Source organism: Medicago truncatula, chromosome 3 (genome assembly GCF_003473485.1).
Source record: "Medicago truncatula cultivar Jemalong A17 chromosome 3, MtrunA17r5.0-ANR, whole genome shotgun sequence".
Classification (NCBI taxonomy): domain Eukaryota; kingdom Viridiplantae; phylum Streptophyta; class Magnoliopsida; order Fabales; family Fabaceae; genus Medicago; species Medicago truncatula.
Window position 1 is genome coordinate 33800301 of NC_053044.1, and position 19823 is coordinate 33820123.

Genomic DNA, 19823 nt, shown 5'->3' on the forward strand with positions numbered 1-19823 from the left:
CATATTGACACACATTTTTTTGTAATGTATTCATTTTTTAATATTTTTAATTATAGTTAAATATGTTTTTGGTCCCTATAAATATTCAAACTTTTGGTCTTAGTCTCCATAAAAAAATTCTTCGACCTATAATCCTAAAAAAAAAAATTCACCGACAATTTTGATCTCTGCTTTATAAATCTCAAAAATAAGAGAAAGGTGGAAATAAAAAGTGAGCTAGAATATATAAAATTTTATAACGTACAAAAGACTAGTTATTTTTTGTGTGGTGTACGGCATGTTAGTTATAGCAAAATATAAAGCATTTAATTAAATAAATAAATATATATATATATATATATATATATATATATATATATATAAAGTGCTCCTTAAAAAAAAACGATGTGGCATTTTTTTAAGGGAAAAAATGGGGCGGGTATAAAGATGAACATGGGTAGCTGTTTAATTAAAAAAATAATTAATTTAAACTAATAGGGTTAAAGTTGGAAGAAAATATAAAAAGCTACCAACTATAAGTTAAAAAGCTACTTGAAATAGATTTTCAAAAAACGCTATAAGCTCATGAAAAAATCTTGTTATCAAACACGTCACGTTTTCATCTAACGAGCTTATAAGCTAATCCAACAAACTATAAGCTAGCATTTTTGTGTTACCAAACACAGCCAAAATATCCATCTGAAGTTCTCACAAATATTTTATTCTTCTTTTCTTTTATGTAGTACATAAGGTGGTATATGATGTGAAAGTTATCATCATCATGTATGATAATTGAAATAATACTTTAAGATTTCATTTTCTTCTAGCATGATTTCATTTGCTCTTGTGGCTCCTTTCATTGTTCATAGGCCCCCAAATTTTCTAATTTACCCTTAATAAGGCCATCGAGAGTTACAAACCGATAGGTTTGGAAGAAGACCCCCGTTCAGTGGATATCAAGAGTCAACTCCTAATAAATTTTATATTTATGTCAGAAGTTGGTTTTTGTATTTCAACCTTAACAACATTCAGAAGTTTAATTTTTTAGGTTTTTTTTCCTCTCAAATCACCACCCTTATAAGAAATATAATCTTTCTACCATATTATTTTTGTCAAAGACAATGTAAATATTCAAAATTCCCTCGAAATAGAAAATATGTGTTTTTTCCTTCTTAAGCGAATGAAAGCATTCAATAGCTAAAAAAGCATTATTAGTGATAAGCCTTCCATCCAGAAAAACACTATGTTCAACATCAATAGCTTCGGGTAGTGTGTTTGATTCTATTTGCAACTACCTTTGTTATGATCTTCATAATCATGTTGTAGATATTGATTGGTTAGTTAGTATCTTCATTGCTATTCATGACTCTAAGGGCGATGCTATGGACATCTTTTCTTACTATGGGCGAATATTTTTGGTAGAAAAGGGTTGGTAGACCATCATGGCCTAGTGCTTTTAAAGGGTGCATTTGTTAAATGACAATGCTAACCTCATCCTCAGTGTAAGCTTGTTTACACCAAATATTGTTATCATCAAACTCCTTTCCTCTCACCACCTCACAAGTGTTTTCAACGTTCTCTTTCCTCTTCCACCAAACACCTGCTTTGTCTTTTAACTTTTTAATCTCATCCACTTTCCTCCTTTTCATGCAAGAATTTTATGTTTAGATCTCCGTCCTTCAACCGCATGGATCTGCTCCCTTGTCTCCATACAGTTTCCTCAATTTTAAGTAACTTAACATGAGTTAGTGTATAACACAATAGAAGAATGGAACTATGTGGAGGGAAACATAGTAGAATAATTAGCTTTGAAATAAAAACATTGAAATCACCAGAGGGGGTGTTAGATGACCAACACCTCCCACCCGAATGAAAATCTTAAGTTGAAACTGTCAGAGTTTGGGGAATCTTCAAGCGGTTCGAGACTTGTCAATGCTTATTAGACTTGAAAATCTTCAAATAGTCTTCTTAATGGAGACAAAATTAAAACTTATGAAAGTGGAGCAATTGAAAGATAGATGAGTTTTCAGTAAGTGTTTTGTTGTTGATTGTAGAGGCCTAGGTAGTGAAATAGCTGGAGGATTATCACTTTCCTTTTGGCCAATCATGTTGACAATAACATTCTGTATTTCCGTCTTACATTTTGAATCATATACATGAAATTTGTACCGATGAATAAACAAATCAGAGTTTGAACCTAACAATTATCTATGAGTACTCGAAAGAAGCACACAAGAAATAAACTTGCCAACTAACCTCTCGCTTAACATCACAAGTCAAGGATTTGTGATTGTGTTTTGGCGACCTTAATGACACAATTTCTATGCAATAGAAGTTGAATCAATCATAACTCTCCATGGTGGCATTTAGCCTGAACCAATGAAAGTATTGGTCCATAATGGACCACAAATTAAAGCCATTAGATTAACATGTAAGTACAATAACACTATACATCACACACATCTGATTCATTTACTTTCTCTAAAGTTTCCTTTACTTTCTCTCTCTTCCCTGTGGAAGACCATTCTAATCTCTTAAATTTTGGTCAAAAAATCTTAATGAACATCAAGGTGATCTACCTCAAACCCACATTCAACGCAACAAAGAGTACTTTCTAGACAGGTTCATTCAACTCTCATGTTTAATGAGAAATTATCCACTTCATATGAATTACACAAACACTGAGAATTATTATTTACCAAATGATTCAAACACTAGTAATCATTAGTTCAACCAAACTAGATAAACTTTTGATATGAATTTCGACCTGTTTAATTTCAATTTCATAACAGCCATATTTCTTCCTAATTCTTTTTGCAGCAACTATTCACTTGTTATTCCCTCAAACAATGTTTCTACATAGATGAGAAGTAGCAGTAACATTTCAAAAGTTAAAATCTAAAGAACAATTTTTATTCTTGGGGGTGGATGGAGAATCATACAAAATAATTTAGTGAGGATTGATGGAAAATCAACAATTTTTTGAATCTGGAAAGAAAAAAAAACATCCGCAATTGGTATTTTGATACTTTGGGGGTCATTCTACCTCATACAAAGCAAGAACAAGAAATATAAAGGAAGTAAGGAACCATTCCTCGTTTGGATGGAGACAAACAGAGAGAGAGACGCAATGACATAGGTGAAGTTGGGGTTAGATTTGATATGAGTGGACCATGGTAAGATTTGGTACATGGTCTAATCTAACCATAAAAAAAAAGTGGTCCATAATGAACCAATATTTTTACAAGTCCATTTTATACCGAACCACTCTCCATTACTAAAAGATAAAGACAAGTGCTTTTAGATAACAACATGAATGATTTATGATTTAAGACCAAAAACAATGTTAATTTTTTAATTAATTTATTAAAAGAATGCCCATGTAACTTAGAATAGATCTGGCAAGATCTCATCATTTAATGATGAAAAAAATGTTGTGTACCGTGTACAACCTAACTGACTACTACACCGTATCAATCACCTAATTAAATTCTTACCAAAAAACACGTGCGCTTAAACTCGTTTATGTTTTTTTTTTACAACCAAAATCCGTTAAGTTGAGAAACGCAAACCTTGCTTGTAAAACACACACACTTCACTTCTTAAACCTTCATTCCAACTACTTTATTAGTTTCTCTGAGAAAGTGAACAAAAAATTAACTACATTCATCAATGGGAGATTTAACGCAGAGGTTAGAATCTCCCGGCGCTGCCGCTAAGGCGAATGATTTGTGCGTCGAAATCGATCCTCCGCCGTGTCAGGAAAACGCTGTAACTGCCGATGACTGGCGGAAGTGTCTTAAGAAAGTAGTTCCGGCCGTCGTTGTCCTTAGAATCACTGGTCCTCGCTTTTTCGACACTGAGACCACCGACTCCAGCTGCGCTACTGGTTTCGTAGTTGATAAACGCCGTGGTATTATCCTCACCAATCGCCATGTTGTCAAGCCTGGTAAGTTCCTCCGTTCTCCGCCGTGCGCTGGTTTTCACGGTTTCAATTCATCTGCTATGATTTTCACTTCTCTTTCTTTTAAATTCGGCATGCATTTAGGATATTTTCATTTTTGATTGGGTCATGAATTTGCAGGACCTGTTGTTGCTGAAGCTATGTTTTCGAACCGGGAAGAGGTTCCTGTGCATCCTATATACAGAGATCCAGTGAGTTAACTTTTTGTTTGATTTGCGAGTGATTTCTTCGCTGTTATGTTGTTGATCGCGCTGTTATGTTGTTGATCGAGCTTAATTCTGCGTGTATGTTTGAACTGTAAATGACACTGATGAAAAGTTTAGATTGGCTTATTTTTTAGCTTAAGAAAAATAGCTTATGCAAATAAATAAGCCTTTATTTAATTTATAAGTTTTCACCAATGAAAATTGTATCTTCGTGAACTGATTTATCATAAACTAAACTATGTTAACAAACTTATAATATATAAAAGCTTATTTGTTTGCAAAATTTGTTTTGCATAAACTCAAAATATGCCTTATCCAAACGGGCCTAAATGAGCTTATTTACTGCACATACTCTTAAGTTAGCTTATTGCCAATACTCTTAGATTTTGGGATATTCAATTTCTTTAGTGTTTGGATGAACTTCTTTGAGCTTATTTACTGACATAAACACCTATGAAACTGTTTGGGAGAACATATAAAAAAACAGCTTAGAACATATTTATAAGCTGTGTTCAATTTATTTCCATAAGCTCTTTAGGATAACTTATGAAAACAACTTACAGCTTATTCGGAAACAGTTTAATTTTTGATTTTATCTTTTTTTTATGGAAATAACTTATTAAAAGTGCTTATAAAAAGTGCTTATGCTATAAAGCTGCAAATTAAAATGTTTATCCAAATATGGTTATAATAAAAAAACTCATATTCTGGACCAGCCCACACTATATGTTGTATATATGTTTGATTTTAGGAAATAATTATTGTGGTTTTCTTACTGATTTTTCATTTATTTGATTAATTAGTTTTTTCTGAGAAATACTTTTTATCTGTTTTTTCTTCTTCTGTGTATTGATGCAACCAACCGTATACTTCTCTAGGTACATGATTTTGGGTTCTTTCGGTATGATCCTAATGCTATAAAATTTCTAAACTATGAAGAGATACCTCTTGCTCCTGAAGCTGCTTGTGTTGGATTAGAAATCAGAGTTGTTGGTAATGATAGCGGTGAGAAGGTATGAACTTAATATTTTCATCTCTGATTTTGTCTCTGGTTTCATTTTCATTAGTTTTTGATTTCAATTTTTTAGATAAACATGTTTTTTCAAGAGTGAAGACTCATTTTGGTTCTTGACAATTTTCTTATGGCCCAATCTAGTCTTAACAAAGAATAATATCAATCAAACTAGTTCCTGGCATTTTTAAATTGAGGACAAATTAATTAATCCCTTTGTTAGAATGAGTCGGGACTAATTTGTCTAACTTGTCCTCCGTATAAAAGTGTCAGAGACTAATTTGTCTTCTTATGTAAATGTTCATGGACTTTCTTTGGTTTCTAAAATCAAGTGACATATGAAATATAGTTTTACCTAACGGTGTGGACCAAATTGGTATTTTTTCACAGTTAAGTCTTGTTTATAGTTACAACTTCCTTTTATTGATGTAGATGGACATGACTTCTAGTATCACCTGTTTTTATTTTTATTTTTTATTTTTTATTTTATTTTTTGAAGAGTATTGCCGTGGTTTCTTTTATCCCAACAATTTTGTATAACTATCTTGGCTTTACATCCAGGTTTCCATAACAATTTTGTATAACTATCTTGGCTTTACGTCCAGGTTTCCATCTTGGCCGGTACTATTGCTCGTTTGGATAGGGATGCTCCAATCTATAAGATGTATGGTATTATATAACTGTAATTTTTTTCTTTTATGTGTGGGTTACGACTCCTTTCTTGAGTAGGTTGAATTTAGATTGTTAAACTATTTTTTGATGCAGGGATGGGTATAATGACTTCAACACATTCTATATGCAAGTAAGTGGAAACAAATGCTTATAAATTATTCATATTTTTCTTCAAAATCTCAAACTATAAGTTTATTTATGTTATTTTCTTTTGAGTTAAATATGCAAAAATCTCTGCAACTGTGAGTCATTCTGGTTTTAATCCTCTCTTTTTTTTTAAATAATTATATCTCTGCAATTTCAACTCTTTTTTAAAAAAGTCCTTACTTTTTTTTAATTTAATTAAAAACACTGACTTGGCCAATTTTTAATGATGTGACACTCGCTGACTCTATCAGTGATGCTGACTGCCCGGTTTCTTCTTTAACCCACAAATTCCAAGATATGGAACCAAAGCTTGAGTTTGTCATCTGATCTTCTTTGGAAACCTATCTAACCACCCAAATATGTGTTTAGAATCTTTGAGAAAACAATAATACAATGTCAATGGAAGATCGAAAGCATTGCAATCCACAAAAACTAGAAAACCAAAAAATTTGCTTGGAAAAAAAGCACAATCGGGATTTCGTTATTGAAGACTTGAGCAACAAATGGAGATGAAGAAGACAAAAATTGGCCACATCAGCATTTTTTAATTAAAACACACATGAAGGACTTTTTTTCAAAATTTTTGGGGAGGAAATTGCAAGGGTATAAATCAAATTTCTTTTGCATATTTAAGCCTTTTCTTTTTCCTTCTATTTTTAACAGTCATATTTTTCCTTGGTTGTATTTTAAGTGTTCAAGCTTCTTTATAATTTGTTCAATGCCATATTAAAATCTTTATTGATTGTTTTATTTTTTTGAAATATGGAAGACTAAGCGAAAGGGAGCTTCATTACTTGAAATGCTAGGCTAAGAAAATTGGCTTTCAGGGACGAAACCAATTGTATGCCTTCATTTGGCATCTTTATTTGTGGATTGTGGGATTTGTTTGTAATGAGTGTGTAGCAGATTAGCAAATGACCATTACTTGATTGCAACCATATCGGTACTGATATTTGCTTTACATTTGCTTTAAAGGCAGCATCTGGGACCAAAGGAGGGTCAAGTGGTTCCCCAGTTATTGATTGGCAAGGTAGGGCAGTGGCCCTGAATGCTGGGGGAAAAATATTAAGTGCATCAGCATTCTTTTTGCCTCTGGATCGAGTGAGCTTGCTGAACTTGCGCTTCCTTCTAGCAACTAATTCAATTGGGAGAAGTGAATAACTAAATAGAGTGATTTGTTTATCAGGTTGTCAGGGCATTAAGGTTTCTTCAAAAGGGGAGTGAAACTTATGTTGATAAATGGAAGCCGGTTTCAATACCCCGGGGTACACTTCAGGTTTGTACTTGAAATTATTCTCGGTTCTTTCCTTAAAGTTTTTCTCATGATTCTATGAAACTTGCATATTTGTATGCTACATTGTTGCCAATAATTTTTCAATGGAGTTACCCAATTTTCTTGTAAATTGAAACATTTGTCAATGACAAATAACAACAAGTCATAATGATGTTTGTGAACATTTATCTGTAATTGCCATGCTTAAAAAGTCAAAATCTAGGTTTCAGATATGAAGTTCCATTATTTTGGAACTTGGCAGCATTGATTTAGCTTTAGGTTATTATCTTAGCACTTTTACAGTAAACTTGAGTGCTTATAATATTTTGAACTCTTAAGTCCAAAATAATTTCTTTGCAATTTTGTTGTCTTTCCTGTTCCTCCATCCCTGGACGATTTCTCTCTAATCCTCCTTTATGAGAAATTATTTTTGCAGGAGTTGAATAGCTACCAGTCTAGACTTGTCCACTTTATTTTTCTAAAATTTCCCCAATCCGAAACTTCTTTAATGCACTTATTGTGTCTGTGTCTGAAAGTGATGTATTATAGATTTTATAAAACTGCCATTTTGTTTATCATGAAATTTCAAATACTGGATGATTTCTTCCTTACTGTTTTGTCGTGTTTATTGAATCAAATTTTGTTTTACTTTTTTGTCAATATCTAAGCTTGGTAATACTGACATATATCATTTAGTGTATGGATGTTTCATTTGGATATGAGGCAATATTTGTGTAAATTTTATACAGGCAACTTTTCTCCATAAAGGGTTTGATGAGACTCGTCGGCTTGGCATCAGAAGTGAGACAGAGCAGGTTGTTCTAGTGTTTGGTGTTTCATTTTATATTTTTATCACATAGCAATTTCCTTTAAGTATTCCCTCACCCTGCATTATTTACTCCACAATTGATTTTTTAGATAGTACGTAATGCTTCTCCTGCCACTGAAACTGGAATGCTTGTTGTGGAATCTGCGGTAAGATATTATGTAAAATTTTAATTTTCCTTTACGTGATAGTCCATTTCAATTCTTCAGCTCTAATCTTGGACTTGTTTAGGTGCCAGGTGGTCCAGCCTATGAACATCTGGAACCGGGTGATGTACTTGTTCGTGTCAATGGTGAGGTAAGTTTGTTTGACTGGAAATCCTGCCCCTTTCCTAAAAAACATTCTTTGCATTTTCTTTTGACGAAAAATCGTCTGAATCCTTTTTTTGGGTTTTTTGTTCGCATATTGGCGTTGTTTGATAAGTTTCCTGAAAGCTAAACAACTTATTATTAGCTAAAAGTTGAATGCTGGTAAATTAACTAATTGAATTTGAAATGTTTGGTAAAATTTACTATTGAAGTAACATATAAATGTAAAATGACATGAAAATATTTATGGATTTTTTAATATAATATGTTTAATTTAACATATTTATCTCTTTCAATACACTAATAACTTTTTTCAAATTATTTATCGTATTAATTTTTTATGTTTTTCCTCATTTAATTTTGTTATTAAATACAATGAAATAATATAAACAAATTAAGACTATAATTTAAATAAAAAAGCTTATATTCTTTTGCTTTTATTTAAATTTTCATATAAAACAATAGGACTATAAGATTAAACACTACATCAACAAATTATTTGGAGCAACTCATCGGGATTGGAGTAATTGTACTGCTGTACTTCCAAACCGTTGCTAATGATATACATAATTTAGGTACTATGACAAGGAGACCAGTTTATGGAAAATAACAATATGAATATTAAACGGCATTATGTTATTTTTTATTCTTTTTGTATCTTATGTGTGTGCTTTTTTATCCATTCCTTGAATGAACAATCATGAAAAAGTATTGTTTGCCAGATTTCTAAATTACGCCTTTATAATTTTGTTAATTTAAAAGTTTTTCCCATGTTTGATGATTCATTTCAACGGTTACTTCCTTGCATTTGAAAGCTATAAAAAATGGTGTATTCATCATGGTCCTTGTTCTCTTGGTCTCAGATGTTGCCTCTGACATTATTGCAGGTCATTACTCAATTCCTGAAACTGGAGACTTTGCTTGATGACAGTGTAAACTCAAATATTGAATTGCAAATTGAAAGGGGTGGCACATCAAAGAGCGTAACTCTATTGGTGAGAGTTCTATGGCTTGGATATATATTTTATTAGTACCGTTTGTCATTAGTACTGTTTGACATACTGAGCTATTTATATTTTCTGTGGGAAGGCACCACGGTGAATCAATGATTCTACTCTTTCTGAAGGGAGGGCCTAAAGAAATCCTAGCTTTATAATTGGGGGCAGTCCTCACCTTACAAGCCGGTTTTGTGAGTTTAAGTTAGGCCCAACCCAGATTCTAAGATGGTATTAGAGCCCGTGTCCAAGATCCATTGAGCCACGTGCTATCAGGTCACCGCTATCGGGCCAAGTGGGTCACACTCTAGATGTTTTTCCCTAGGCGTGAGGGGTGTGTGTTAACTGTTAAGAGTCCCACATTGGATGAGATAAGGCCTAAATGTGTGTTTATAGTTCGGGGTAGTCCTCATCTTACAATCCGGTTTTGCAAGGTTGAGTTGGGGCCAACCCAAATTCTAAGATACTTAATATAAACACTCAGATATGTATTGGGATTTGTTTTTGTGTGTGTGTGTGTGTGTGTGTTATTTTAGTATTATTTTAAATTTTAATAGGATTTTACGATCATATGTTTTACGAACTTGCCACCCTCTCCTGATCCCATATAATTAATTCGGTAGGATCTTACGATTCCGGTTGTGATCTTATGTGTTACAATATTGCTTCCCCTCTCCGGATCTTAAGTAAGATCTCGACCTTGACAACATTGAGAATGATACTCTTTCAATGGTATTGTCTGGAAGTTCTGAAATGGGTAGGCGTTTTCTGAAGCTTTTGTTATCCTTTAATCTGTTGTAACCAAATGTGTGATTATTGTATTTTTGAGCTTGATGTGAAATGTGACGTGATCAAACATTACATGGTGATATGTAGTACTCAACTCAAACAGGCAATCCAACCTGACACCCTTCACTGTCCACCCATGAAATAGGGAAATTTTTTACCTGAGAATCAATATTGCACTGTAGGAAACTGATAGTCTTTAAATGAGTCCAACATGTACACATCATTTATTTATTATTTTTTAATAAAATTATCTATTTAGGACTCAGTCTAATATGTACTTTAATGTGTGGTAGTAAACTAAAAAGAGTCCTCAAATAGGTCCCACTAATATGTACTTTAATGTGTGTATTTAGAAAAGAAATAAAAAGAAATTGAAGAGAGCAAAGTTCACATGAATTTGAAATGGTGGGACCAACTTTTATATATTTGCATTCCTATATTAATCGCAGGACCTGTTAGTTGTTGAAGAGAGAGAAAGTAAATAATAGCTACCCATTTTTTTTCTTCCTCCAATGGGGATCCTTAATAGGATGGAGTCCCTATTAGGTAAAGGACTCCCCATTGGCTTGTGATTTGACTGTTTGCTTGTTGCTTAATGTTGTACCTACTTTCTTTAAATTTTCATCTCAGGTGCAAGATTTGCACTCAATAACTCCCAATTATTTCCTGGAAGTTAGTGGAGCAGTAATCCAACCTCTTTCATATCAGCAGGTTAGTAAGATTATATTTGGAATGTTTTCTGTATTTTATAATGTCTAAAAATATAGTTTACTAAGAAGGTGCCTTCTTTTGTTAAAATATATTGTTTTCCATAAATGGTCAATTTTCCATCTCATACGTATGAAATAGGGTACCAGTTTGTTTCTTCTTGTGGATATTACATTTACTGCAAAATAGTTATCTGGACTTGTAACTTGTTATGCTCTTCTAATTTTGACCTACCATTGTCATTATAGTTATGTTTATCACTTTTAATGCAGGCTAGAAACTTCCGATTCCATTGTGGCCTTGTTTATGCGGCAGAACCAGGGTATGTATACCTAGATAATAAACATTGATTATTCCATACTTACTAATTAATTCCATTCCACAAAAAATTGGATATCTGTTTGTATTTATAGGTTACACTTAGAAAAATTATAACTAGTACCAGGATAGTTGAATTGTTAATTTGTTATAACTCTGATGATCTGGTAAGAGTTATTTCTTGATGTATTTATGAATTATTAAACTTAATTGCTTGAAGCTGTTCATTAATTGACAAATTTGCAAATAATTGAGTCTAGCATCACTTACGTCATGCACAAGGGTTGTTGCTGGAAGGAGAAAGATATCTGCAATGTTTATTTATCATTTTGGTATAAAGCATGCTATTTGATAAACATGTGACAACTTCATTTTGCAGATATATGCTCTCTAAAGCAGGAGTTCCTCGCCATGCAATAATTAAAAAATTTGCTGGTGAAGAAATATCTTGCCTCAAAGAACTAATATCAGTTCTGTCTAAGCTATCAAGGGGTGCTCGAGTACCGTTGGAGTACATAAGCTACGCGGATCGTCATCGAAGGAAGGTAAGGTTACTATACAATCAAGACATGATATAAATAAATGTATATTTGCAGATACTAAAAACTTGCAGTTGTTATAAGTTAACAAGAGTTTCTAACCTTTTTTAAACCTTCAGCGGGCAATAAAATTATGTCCTTGTGGTTCATTTTCTAACAAACCCTCATTGGTTGGAATGTGTGAGATATTTATGTTGAAGTTATGGGTTTTAGATAAAAGTAGGAGAGAAATAATAAGAGGTTGAATATTATCGATAGTAACTTTGATATAAAAGACAAAACATTGACCCCTATTTATAGGGATACATAGACTCATAATCCTAAATCAATAGGGAAATAGAGAAACATATCATAATAATAACCATATAATATGGAAACTAATACCAGGAGATAATCTACGATATACCTTGAGATTAGAAACTAATCTTAGGAGATAACTAAGATACTTTATCAAAATATTAAAGATATTTATTATATTCTAACAATTTCAAATATTTTTATATTGTAACAATTTCAAATATTTTTTTTTTACAATTCATATTCTTACTCATTTATCTTTCCTTTTATTTTGGTCTGTAAGGTATTGAATTTTATTTAAAAAATTCTCTCAGATATTGCATTTTATCTTTCCAACTCTACAATGGTGTTAACATATAATAATGTTTCTGATTGTCTGGTTGACACTATGTTTGATCTTTTAGATGCTTTTGTGGATAATTGAACTTTCATGAACTTGTCTGATGGCTGCAGTCGGTGTTAGTGACAGTTGATCGCCATGAATGGTATGCACCTCCCCGGATTTACACTCGGGATGACAGTACCGGCCTGTGGATTGCTAAGCCTGCTTTTCAGCCTGATTGCCTTTTTCTATCATCTGGGGCTAAAGATGCTGGAAATCTAGCCAGTCATCCAATTTCATTGACTGGTGAACGTGCTTGTGGGGGAGATGTTGGTGAAGGTAACCTTCAGGAGTTGGTTGATGGTGTCCCTAGCTTGGAAACTAATTATGAAGATCTTTCAGAGCGTGTAACTCACCATAATGGATCTGATGGGATAGTAAACAAGCAGAGAGTAGATGGTTTATCAACTGATGGAAGTGTTGCTGATATTTCCCTAAATGAATCTGAGAAAAGTAAGCTAGAAAAATCAGGTGCCATACAAGATGATGGGTTAATGGATTTTCAAGGTGCAAATGCTGCCACGGCAAATGCATCGGGCACTGAACGTGTGATTGAGTCTACTCTTGTAAATTTTGAGGTAGTTCTTTAAACTTTTCACAATTCTGATCATTGACTTGACTTGGCATAATATTACTGCAGCATATCGGTGTCTATGTTCATTCCTCTTGGCAATTTTCCACTTGTATTAATATTTTTTTTTTTTGGATTTATAACCCCTTCTACGAGTTAGATCGTAATGCTTAATGATGTAGTTTGGCAATAGTACTGACTTACTGGTTTTCCCATGGTTCTAAATTACTCCCATCTTCAGGTTCATGTTCCTCCATCCTGTATGCTTGATTGTGTTCATTCACAGTCCTTTATTGGAACTGGTGTCATAATATATCACACTAAAGATATGGGATTAGTTGCAGTTGACAAAAATACTGTTGCAGTATCTTCCTCTGACGTGTTGCTATCTTTTGCTGCTTTCCCAGTTGAAATTCCTGGAGAGGTAAATCATTAGGGTGTGTTTGCGAGTTGGATTTTGGAGGGAAAGACTTTGGAGGGTTACATCTATATTTTAATATATATTTGATATTTTACAAAAATTGAAAGATTAACATGATACAAGAGCATATAATATCATGTTGTTCTTTAATTATTATTTTTTAAATAGCAAAATATAGACTCAGCCCTTCAAAACCCTAAAAAAACCAACACGCAATCGCACCCTTAAAGAATTTGTTGCTAATAACATAAAATCAGTAAACAAGAAGACAAACTTTCTTTAGCATGGTGTCTTCTTTCTTGATGCAGGTGGTATTTCTCCATCCTGTTCACAATTATGCTCTCATATCATATGATCCATCTGCTTTGGGACCTATTGGTGCTTCCCTGGTTCGTGCTGCAGAATTACTTCCAGGTGGGTTAGACCATGCCATTTCTTAAATTTAGAATGTTTGAAGGTGGTTTTATCCAATCCACTTTTGATGATGAATAACGTGTTTCATGCTCAGTGACTCCTAAATATTAATATTTATACTTTGACGGAATCGAGAAAAGCTATCTTCTACCACTTGGGACTACAGTGAAAAGAAATTGGGAATCGTAATAAAAAAGTTATGATTTCCTGTTGCTCCATAGTCTGATTTTTTCAGTCCTCTTTCTGTCAAGTCAAACAGGTCTTACCAGTGAGGGTAGCATGATAAAGGTGGATTTGGTTAACTTTTTGTGGACTTGTTACTATGTATCTTTGCAGTTAGTTTTACATTTTGTGTGGAAGTTGATTACTTCTTGTAAATGATTAAATAACTCTAGCAATTGATGGGGGAACTTTATGAAGGTATAATGTGATTTGTCTGAAGTCTGAACAAGTATATACATTTTTGAAGTTGATGATGTGGGAAGGAAGAGGTTTTGAGAGCACATGTACTTTCATGATAACTTTTTCATTTATCTATATTGAATATAGTACATTTTCTTATCCAGAGCCGGCATTATGTCGAGGAGATTCTGTTTACCTTTTGGGCTTAAGTAGAAGCCTTCGAGCAACTTCTAGGAAATCAGTTGTTACCAATCCTTGCGCTGCATTAAGTTTAGAATCTGCTGGCAGCCCACGTTACAGAGCGACCAATATGGAAGTTATCGAGCTTGATACTGGTAAATTTGGATGTTTTCATTTTTTTCTAACCAAAGTCGTACTCATTTAGATAATTTATTACTCTTCATGTGTTCGAATACAGATTTTGGTCTTGCAATTTCTGGCGTGCTAACAGATGAACAAGGAAGGGTCCGGGCTTTATGGGGAAGCTTTTCCACTCAGGTTCTTACCAGTTATTCTCTTGCTTGCTTACCAGGGTTGATCTTGACATTTTTCATTGGACCCAAGATCGGAAAAACACTAAAGTATTATGGATTTTATAAAAGTAAATCACAAATCTTAGAAGATAAATAAAAGTTATTGAAAAAAAAAACAAGTCTGACATAGATTAAAGATAAGGTCTGATTAGATTTTATAAAGAGTAGCACATCTCATCTTACTATCCGGTTTTGTACAGATGAGTAAGGCCCAATATAAAAACATAATAATGTATCAAAGCCTATCGATATGGGCCACCCACCATTTATATCCATGCATTAATCCCAATAGTGCTGGGCGTGAGGGGGTGTATTGAAAAAAAACAAATCCCATATAGATTAAAGATAAAGTCTGATTAGAGTTCATAAATTATAGCACCTCTCACCTTACAAGCCAATTTTGTAAGGATGAGTTAGGCCCACAACAACAACAACCAAGCCGTATCCCACTAGGTGGGGTAGGCTGCCTGGATCAAATTATGCCATAATGTTCTATCAGAGTTAGGCCCAATATAATTTTTTTAATAAAAATAATACCGTAATATTGTACATAAGCTTTTTAATTAGGTTTTTTAATTAAGACTTAACAAGATTAAATTCATGTGGTTGTGTAATTTATACTGCTGAAAAATAGGGAGAAGAAATTTTGAGAATGTTCTTTAGCGACTAAAGCACTCAGCATTCAGCAACCATTAATGATATTTATATACACTCTGTAATCAATTGCATGTTATGTTTACAAGGAGAAGTAAATACAAATGCAACTTGCTTGAGTAAAAAAAGTGGAACTTACTAAACTACTTAAGTAGATGAATCTAAATATACACGAGCCTAAGACTTAAGTACTCCTATTTTCAATAGGAAACATACATGAATGTTGCTATTTCCTACACTCCCCCTCAAGCTGGTGAATAGGTATTCTCCGTTCCTTGATTGGATAAAAGTCGTTCAAAATTTAAGCTATTCAATCCTTTTGAGAGAATGTTTGCAAGTTGCTCTTGTGAGGACACATATAGAGAATCAGACCACTATCGAGCTTCTCCTTAATGAAGCGTCTAACAACCTCGATATGCTTAGTTCGATCATACTGAGTTGGATTATGTGCTATACTGATAGATGACTTGTTATCGTAGTAGAGCTTCATAGGTCCTTCCCATTTGAAATGCTTAATTTGATCATGCTGGAATGGATTATGTGTGTATTTTTCATTAATTTATGTGAATGCTGAATTCCCCTGTTCCAGCTGAAAGTAGGTAGCAGTACATCATCTCATCAGTTCGTGAGGGGGATTCCGATTTATTCGATAAGCCAGATCCTGGACAAGATCATATCCGGTGCAAATGGGTCACCTCTTCTCATAAATGGTGTCAAACGGCCTATGCCACTTATGAGAATTTTAGAAGTTGAATTTTATCCAACATTACTTTCAAAGGCTCGTAGTTTTGGACTAAGTGATGTTTGGATTCAGGTATGGATATTCCTTTATGGTCTGTGTTTTCACTTTAGAATATTTACTTTCTTTCCATGTGTAATCTTTTATAACTATTTTCACTTTAGCAATTTAAAGAATGCATTGTTGCTTTCTATTTTACTAGCAGAAGAGCGGGCACCGACGTGTCCATCTTTCTGCTTTCTTTATTGCGCTAACGCTTGTAAATTATGAACGGTAATTTTTATGAAATTATGATTAAAATTATTGAGATTATATTTTTTTGAATTCCAAATTATAACAAACCTAATAAATCATGTTTATCTTTTTCAATGACACCAACAATACAACAAATATAATATAGATTCTTTTATTATCTTTCAATGACACAACAATTTAACATTATTATAGGAAAATTTGTTCAAGGGTATAACTGGAATAATGAAAAAGCCTGCCCTAAGCCCCCTATTCCCTTTATTATATATATATATATATATATATATATATATATATATATATATATATAAAATTAAGCAGGGGAGGTTACTGTTTCTTTATGAAACAAGAGTAGATTTGAGCATCAAAACGGGACAGTAAACTTAAATGGTTTCCTTTGTGACTTCTGTTGTTTTAAGTTTACTTTATCAAGCAGTGATTGTACTTACCAGTAAATTTTAAACGGGACAGTTAACTTAAATGGTTTCCTTTGTAACTATATCAAGCAGTGTTGTAGAATTGGAATTATTAGTTAGTACTGTTTCCAAGTAGTCTTTAGTTTTCCTGTTGCTTTTGTTGTCCATCATTACTTTAAGAGATTTTTTCAAGCCAAACCATAATTAATTATAATGTTTTGTTAATCTGTTTTTAGTTATTCTTAGATCTGTTACCTTCTTTCACTACTTTAAAGAACTATCTTTAATTTGTTGCAATTATGATGATTTTTTATTAATGTATTTAGTCAAATTATTGCAGGCACTGGTTAAGAAAGACCCAATAAGACGACAGGTTTTACGTGTTAAAGGTTGTTTGGCTGGGTCAAAGGCTGAAAATCTTTTGGAGCAAGGGGACATGGTTTTAGCAATCAATAAAGAACCAGTCACATGCTTCCTTGATATTGAAAATGCTTGCCAAGCTTTAGATAAATCTAATATCAATGATGACAAGCTTCAGATGACTATTTTTCGGCAGGTATATTGAAATATTTACCCTCTTCTGATTTACAGATTGTAGATCTTGCGGAGGGAACTTCTGTCTTATTTATCGAAGCGCATGAGTTATAACTTTATGACTGATTTGTGTGCTTGTGTCTAGGGACGAGAGATTGAACTTCTTGTGAGAGCAGATGTTAGGGATGGAAATGGCACAACTCGTACAGTTAATTGGTGTGGTTGTTTAGTTCAAGAACCACATTCTGCAGTACGTGCTCTTGGATTTCTTCCTAATGAGGGTCATGGTGTATTTGGGACAAGGTACAATTTTAACTTTCTGCATGCAATATTTTAATTCTCGAAAAGGCTAAAGTTGTGATTAATGAATAGCAGCATGGTAGGATGTTCATGTTGATGTTCACATTGCGAGTAAAATTGTATTGGGCTTACTGTTGTTATCACCAGCAAGCTCACTTAGACTATGAGTCAGATTGGATAAATTCTCAAGAAGCAAACATCTTGCAGGGAAATGAGGGATTGATAGATTGTAAGTCGTAACTCAAGAACCGTAGCACAGATCTTAAGATCCTACTAATAGAGAAAAACCCTACTTATATTTATAGTTATAAACACATGAATAAAAATTGTCATAGATGAAGAAGATACGTATTAATCTCCCATAATTGTTGTCATGTCTCTACTGCATGTGATGGGCCCGTTGACCTTTGGTCTTGGTCTAGATAGATGTAAGATCTAAATTGGTTATTTACCTAACATCCGCCACACTAACATGCCTGCTTAACTAACAGAATTTGAGAACTAGTCTTGATACTACTTGCATACATCTGCATTTTGAATACAATTGTGCAGATTGGGAGTGGATTTATGGACAATTCAAATATTAGCATTGTAAAATTTGCACTATAGCTTATTGTTTAGATCATAATTCATAAATTTGGAATCCATATTCCTGGCATCCTTCACTCAAAAAGAATATACTGTTATTATAATGTATAATAATATCCTATTTTAGTTGTTCATTGTTGATTATTTTTATTTTGAATCATGGTGGATGTTAGATAGAAATATGTTATTAATTGAAAATGTTCAATATTCTTTTTATAATGTGCCGGTTTTTTAAGGAAGAAAAATATAGACGTACTACATTTTGTCTATTCATGAACTTGCACCAGCATTTTGCATTGCATGCTTGTGTGATTATCATCAGCTTACAATTCACAGGTGGAGTTATGGGAGTCCTGCACATAGATATGGTTTGTATGCTCTTCAGTGGATAGTTGAAATTAACGGAAAACCAACTCCAGATCTAGATTCTTTTGTTAATGTGACAAAGGTACGATATTTGTTATGCATGGATGCAACTTACATGCAGAGTTACCTTTCTTTTCTTCCTAGTTAGAGCTTATATTTAGTATGACAAGGTGTCAGTATTAATTTGGAATAGATATTACATTTAATGACATGTGTACATATTATATGATGGAGAATCTGTTTATCTGCTTTATATAGGTTTGAGTTACTAACTATATTAGCATTAGTCATTTATGGAATTTGTAATTTTTTTTGATGTTCTGATGTGCCTCAAAGTGTTTGCAAATTTTTGCTGCCACAAGCTATTGCTTTTAGAGTTGGGGATTTGCATGTTTAATGAAGTACCGTAATTGTTATCATGATCTGATGCTAGTGTTTTATAACAAAGCATCCTGGTTTTTGCTTCACACTTGTATCAAGTACTAGCCTTTTATGTGTATTGTAATTATTTTATAAATGTTATCAGGAACTAGAGCATGGAGAGTTTGTTCGGGTAAGGACAATTCACCTCGATGGAAAGCCACAAGTCCTAACATTGAAGCAAGATTTGCACTACTGGCCTACATGGGAATTGAGGTTTAATCCAGACACCGGAATTTGGCATCGTAATGTAATAAAGACATTGAACCACAGTTCTGTATGAATGAGCGGACAGTAAGGATGTGCTGCCTTGCTCTTGAATTGATGAAGGTTGGCAATGGGTTATTTGGTTTATGCACCACATTCTTTAACATGGTCAATTACGACTATTGTTTTTAAATATAGGACTCTGTTGACCGAATCATGAGAATTAAGAAAATTGACATTAGCATTAAAGTTGTTAACTATTGATGTTTTTATAAGTTTACACTTGAAGAAAGAAACATAGAGCTTGCTATATGTACTCGTTGAAGGGATGAAAACAGGAAAGAATTGAATGAAACAAAAGCTAGAGCCATCTTCACTTATGAGTTACAGAGTAAATAAAACCTTTTCTTTCTCTATTCTCCTTCATTCCATAACAGTTCTACTTTACAACACCTCAAAGTTCTCTTCAGACTTAAATATGTTGTTTCGCATTGCTGCTTGTTATATATAGTTAGAGTTTGTTATAGGTAGTTACAAAGTTTGTTTGTATTAATTAAAAATTTGTTAGTTTAGTGCGATCACTATATAAAG

General features: G+C 33.2%; 1 protein-coding gene across 1 annotated transcript; it reads left to right on the forward strand.

The window, feature by feature from the left end:
- Nucleotides 1-3540: 3540 nt before the first annotated feature.
- On the forward strand, nt 3541-19648 carry LOC25489281 (protease Do-like 7). Its single transcript, XM_013605192.3, has 24 exons — nt 3541-3928; nt 4064-4134; nt 5028-5162; nt 5767-5825; nt 5927-5963; nt 6956-7081; nt 7167-7256; nt 8003-8068; nt 8172-8228; nt 8311-8376; nt 9275-9382; nt 10802-10882; nt 11152-11201; nt 11577-11742; nt 12487-12993; nt 13228-13410; nt 13716-13821; nt 14388-14558; nt 14642-14721; nt 16000-16224; nt 17158-17373; nt 17497-17654; nt 18576-18687; nt 19132-19648. Exons 1-24 carry the CDS (start codon nt 3652-3654, stop codon nt 19306-19308), a joined length of 3324 nt encoding a protein of 1107 aa, XP_013460646.1. The 5' UTR covers nt 3541-3651; the 3' UTR covers nt 19309-19648.
- The last annotated feature ends 175 nt before the right edge of the window (nt 19649-19823 follow it).

Bases quoted from the DNA above. Each gene is read 5' to 3' on its own strand.
- LOC25489281 (XM_013605192.3), top strand. From the start codon at position 3,652: ATGGGAGATTTAACGCAGAGGTTAGAATCTCCCGGCGCTGCCGCTAAG. The intron at 8,377-9,274 runs GTAAGTTTGTTT...ACATTATTGCAG, and splicing joins TTGTTCGTGTCAATGGTGAG to GTCATTACTCAATTCCTGAA. The intron at 11,743-12,486 runs GTAAGGTTACTA...TGATGGCTGCAG, and splicing joins CGGATCGTCATCGAAGGAAG to TCGGTGTTAGTGACAGTTGA.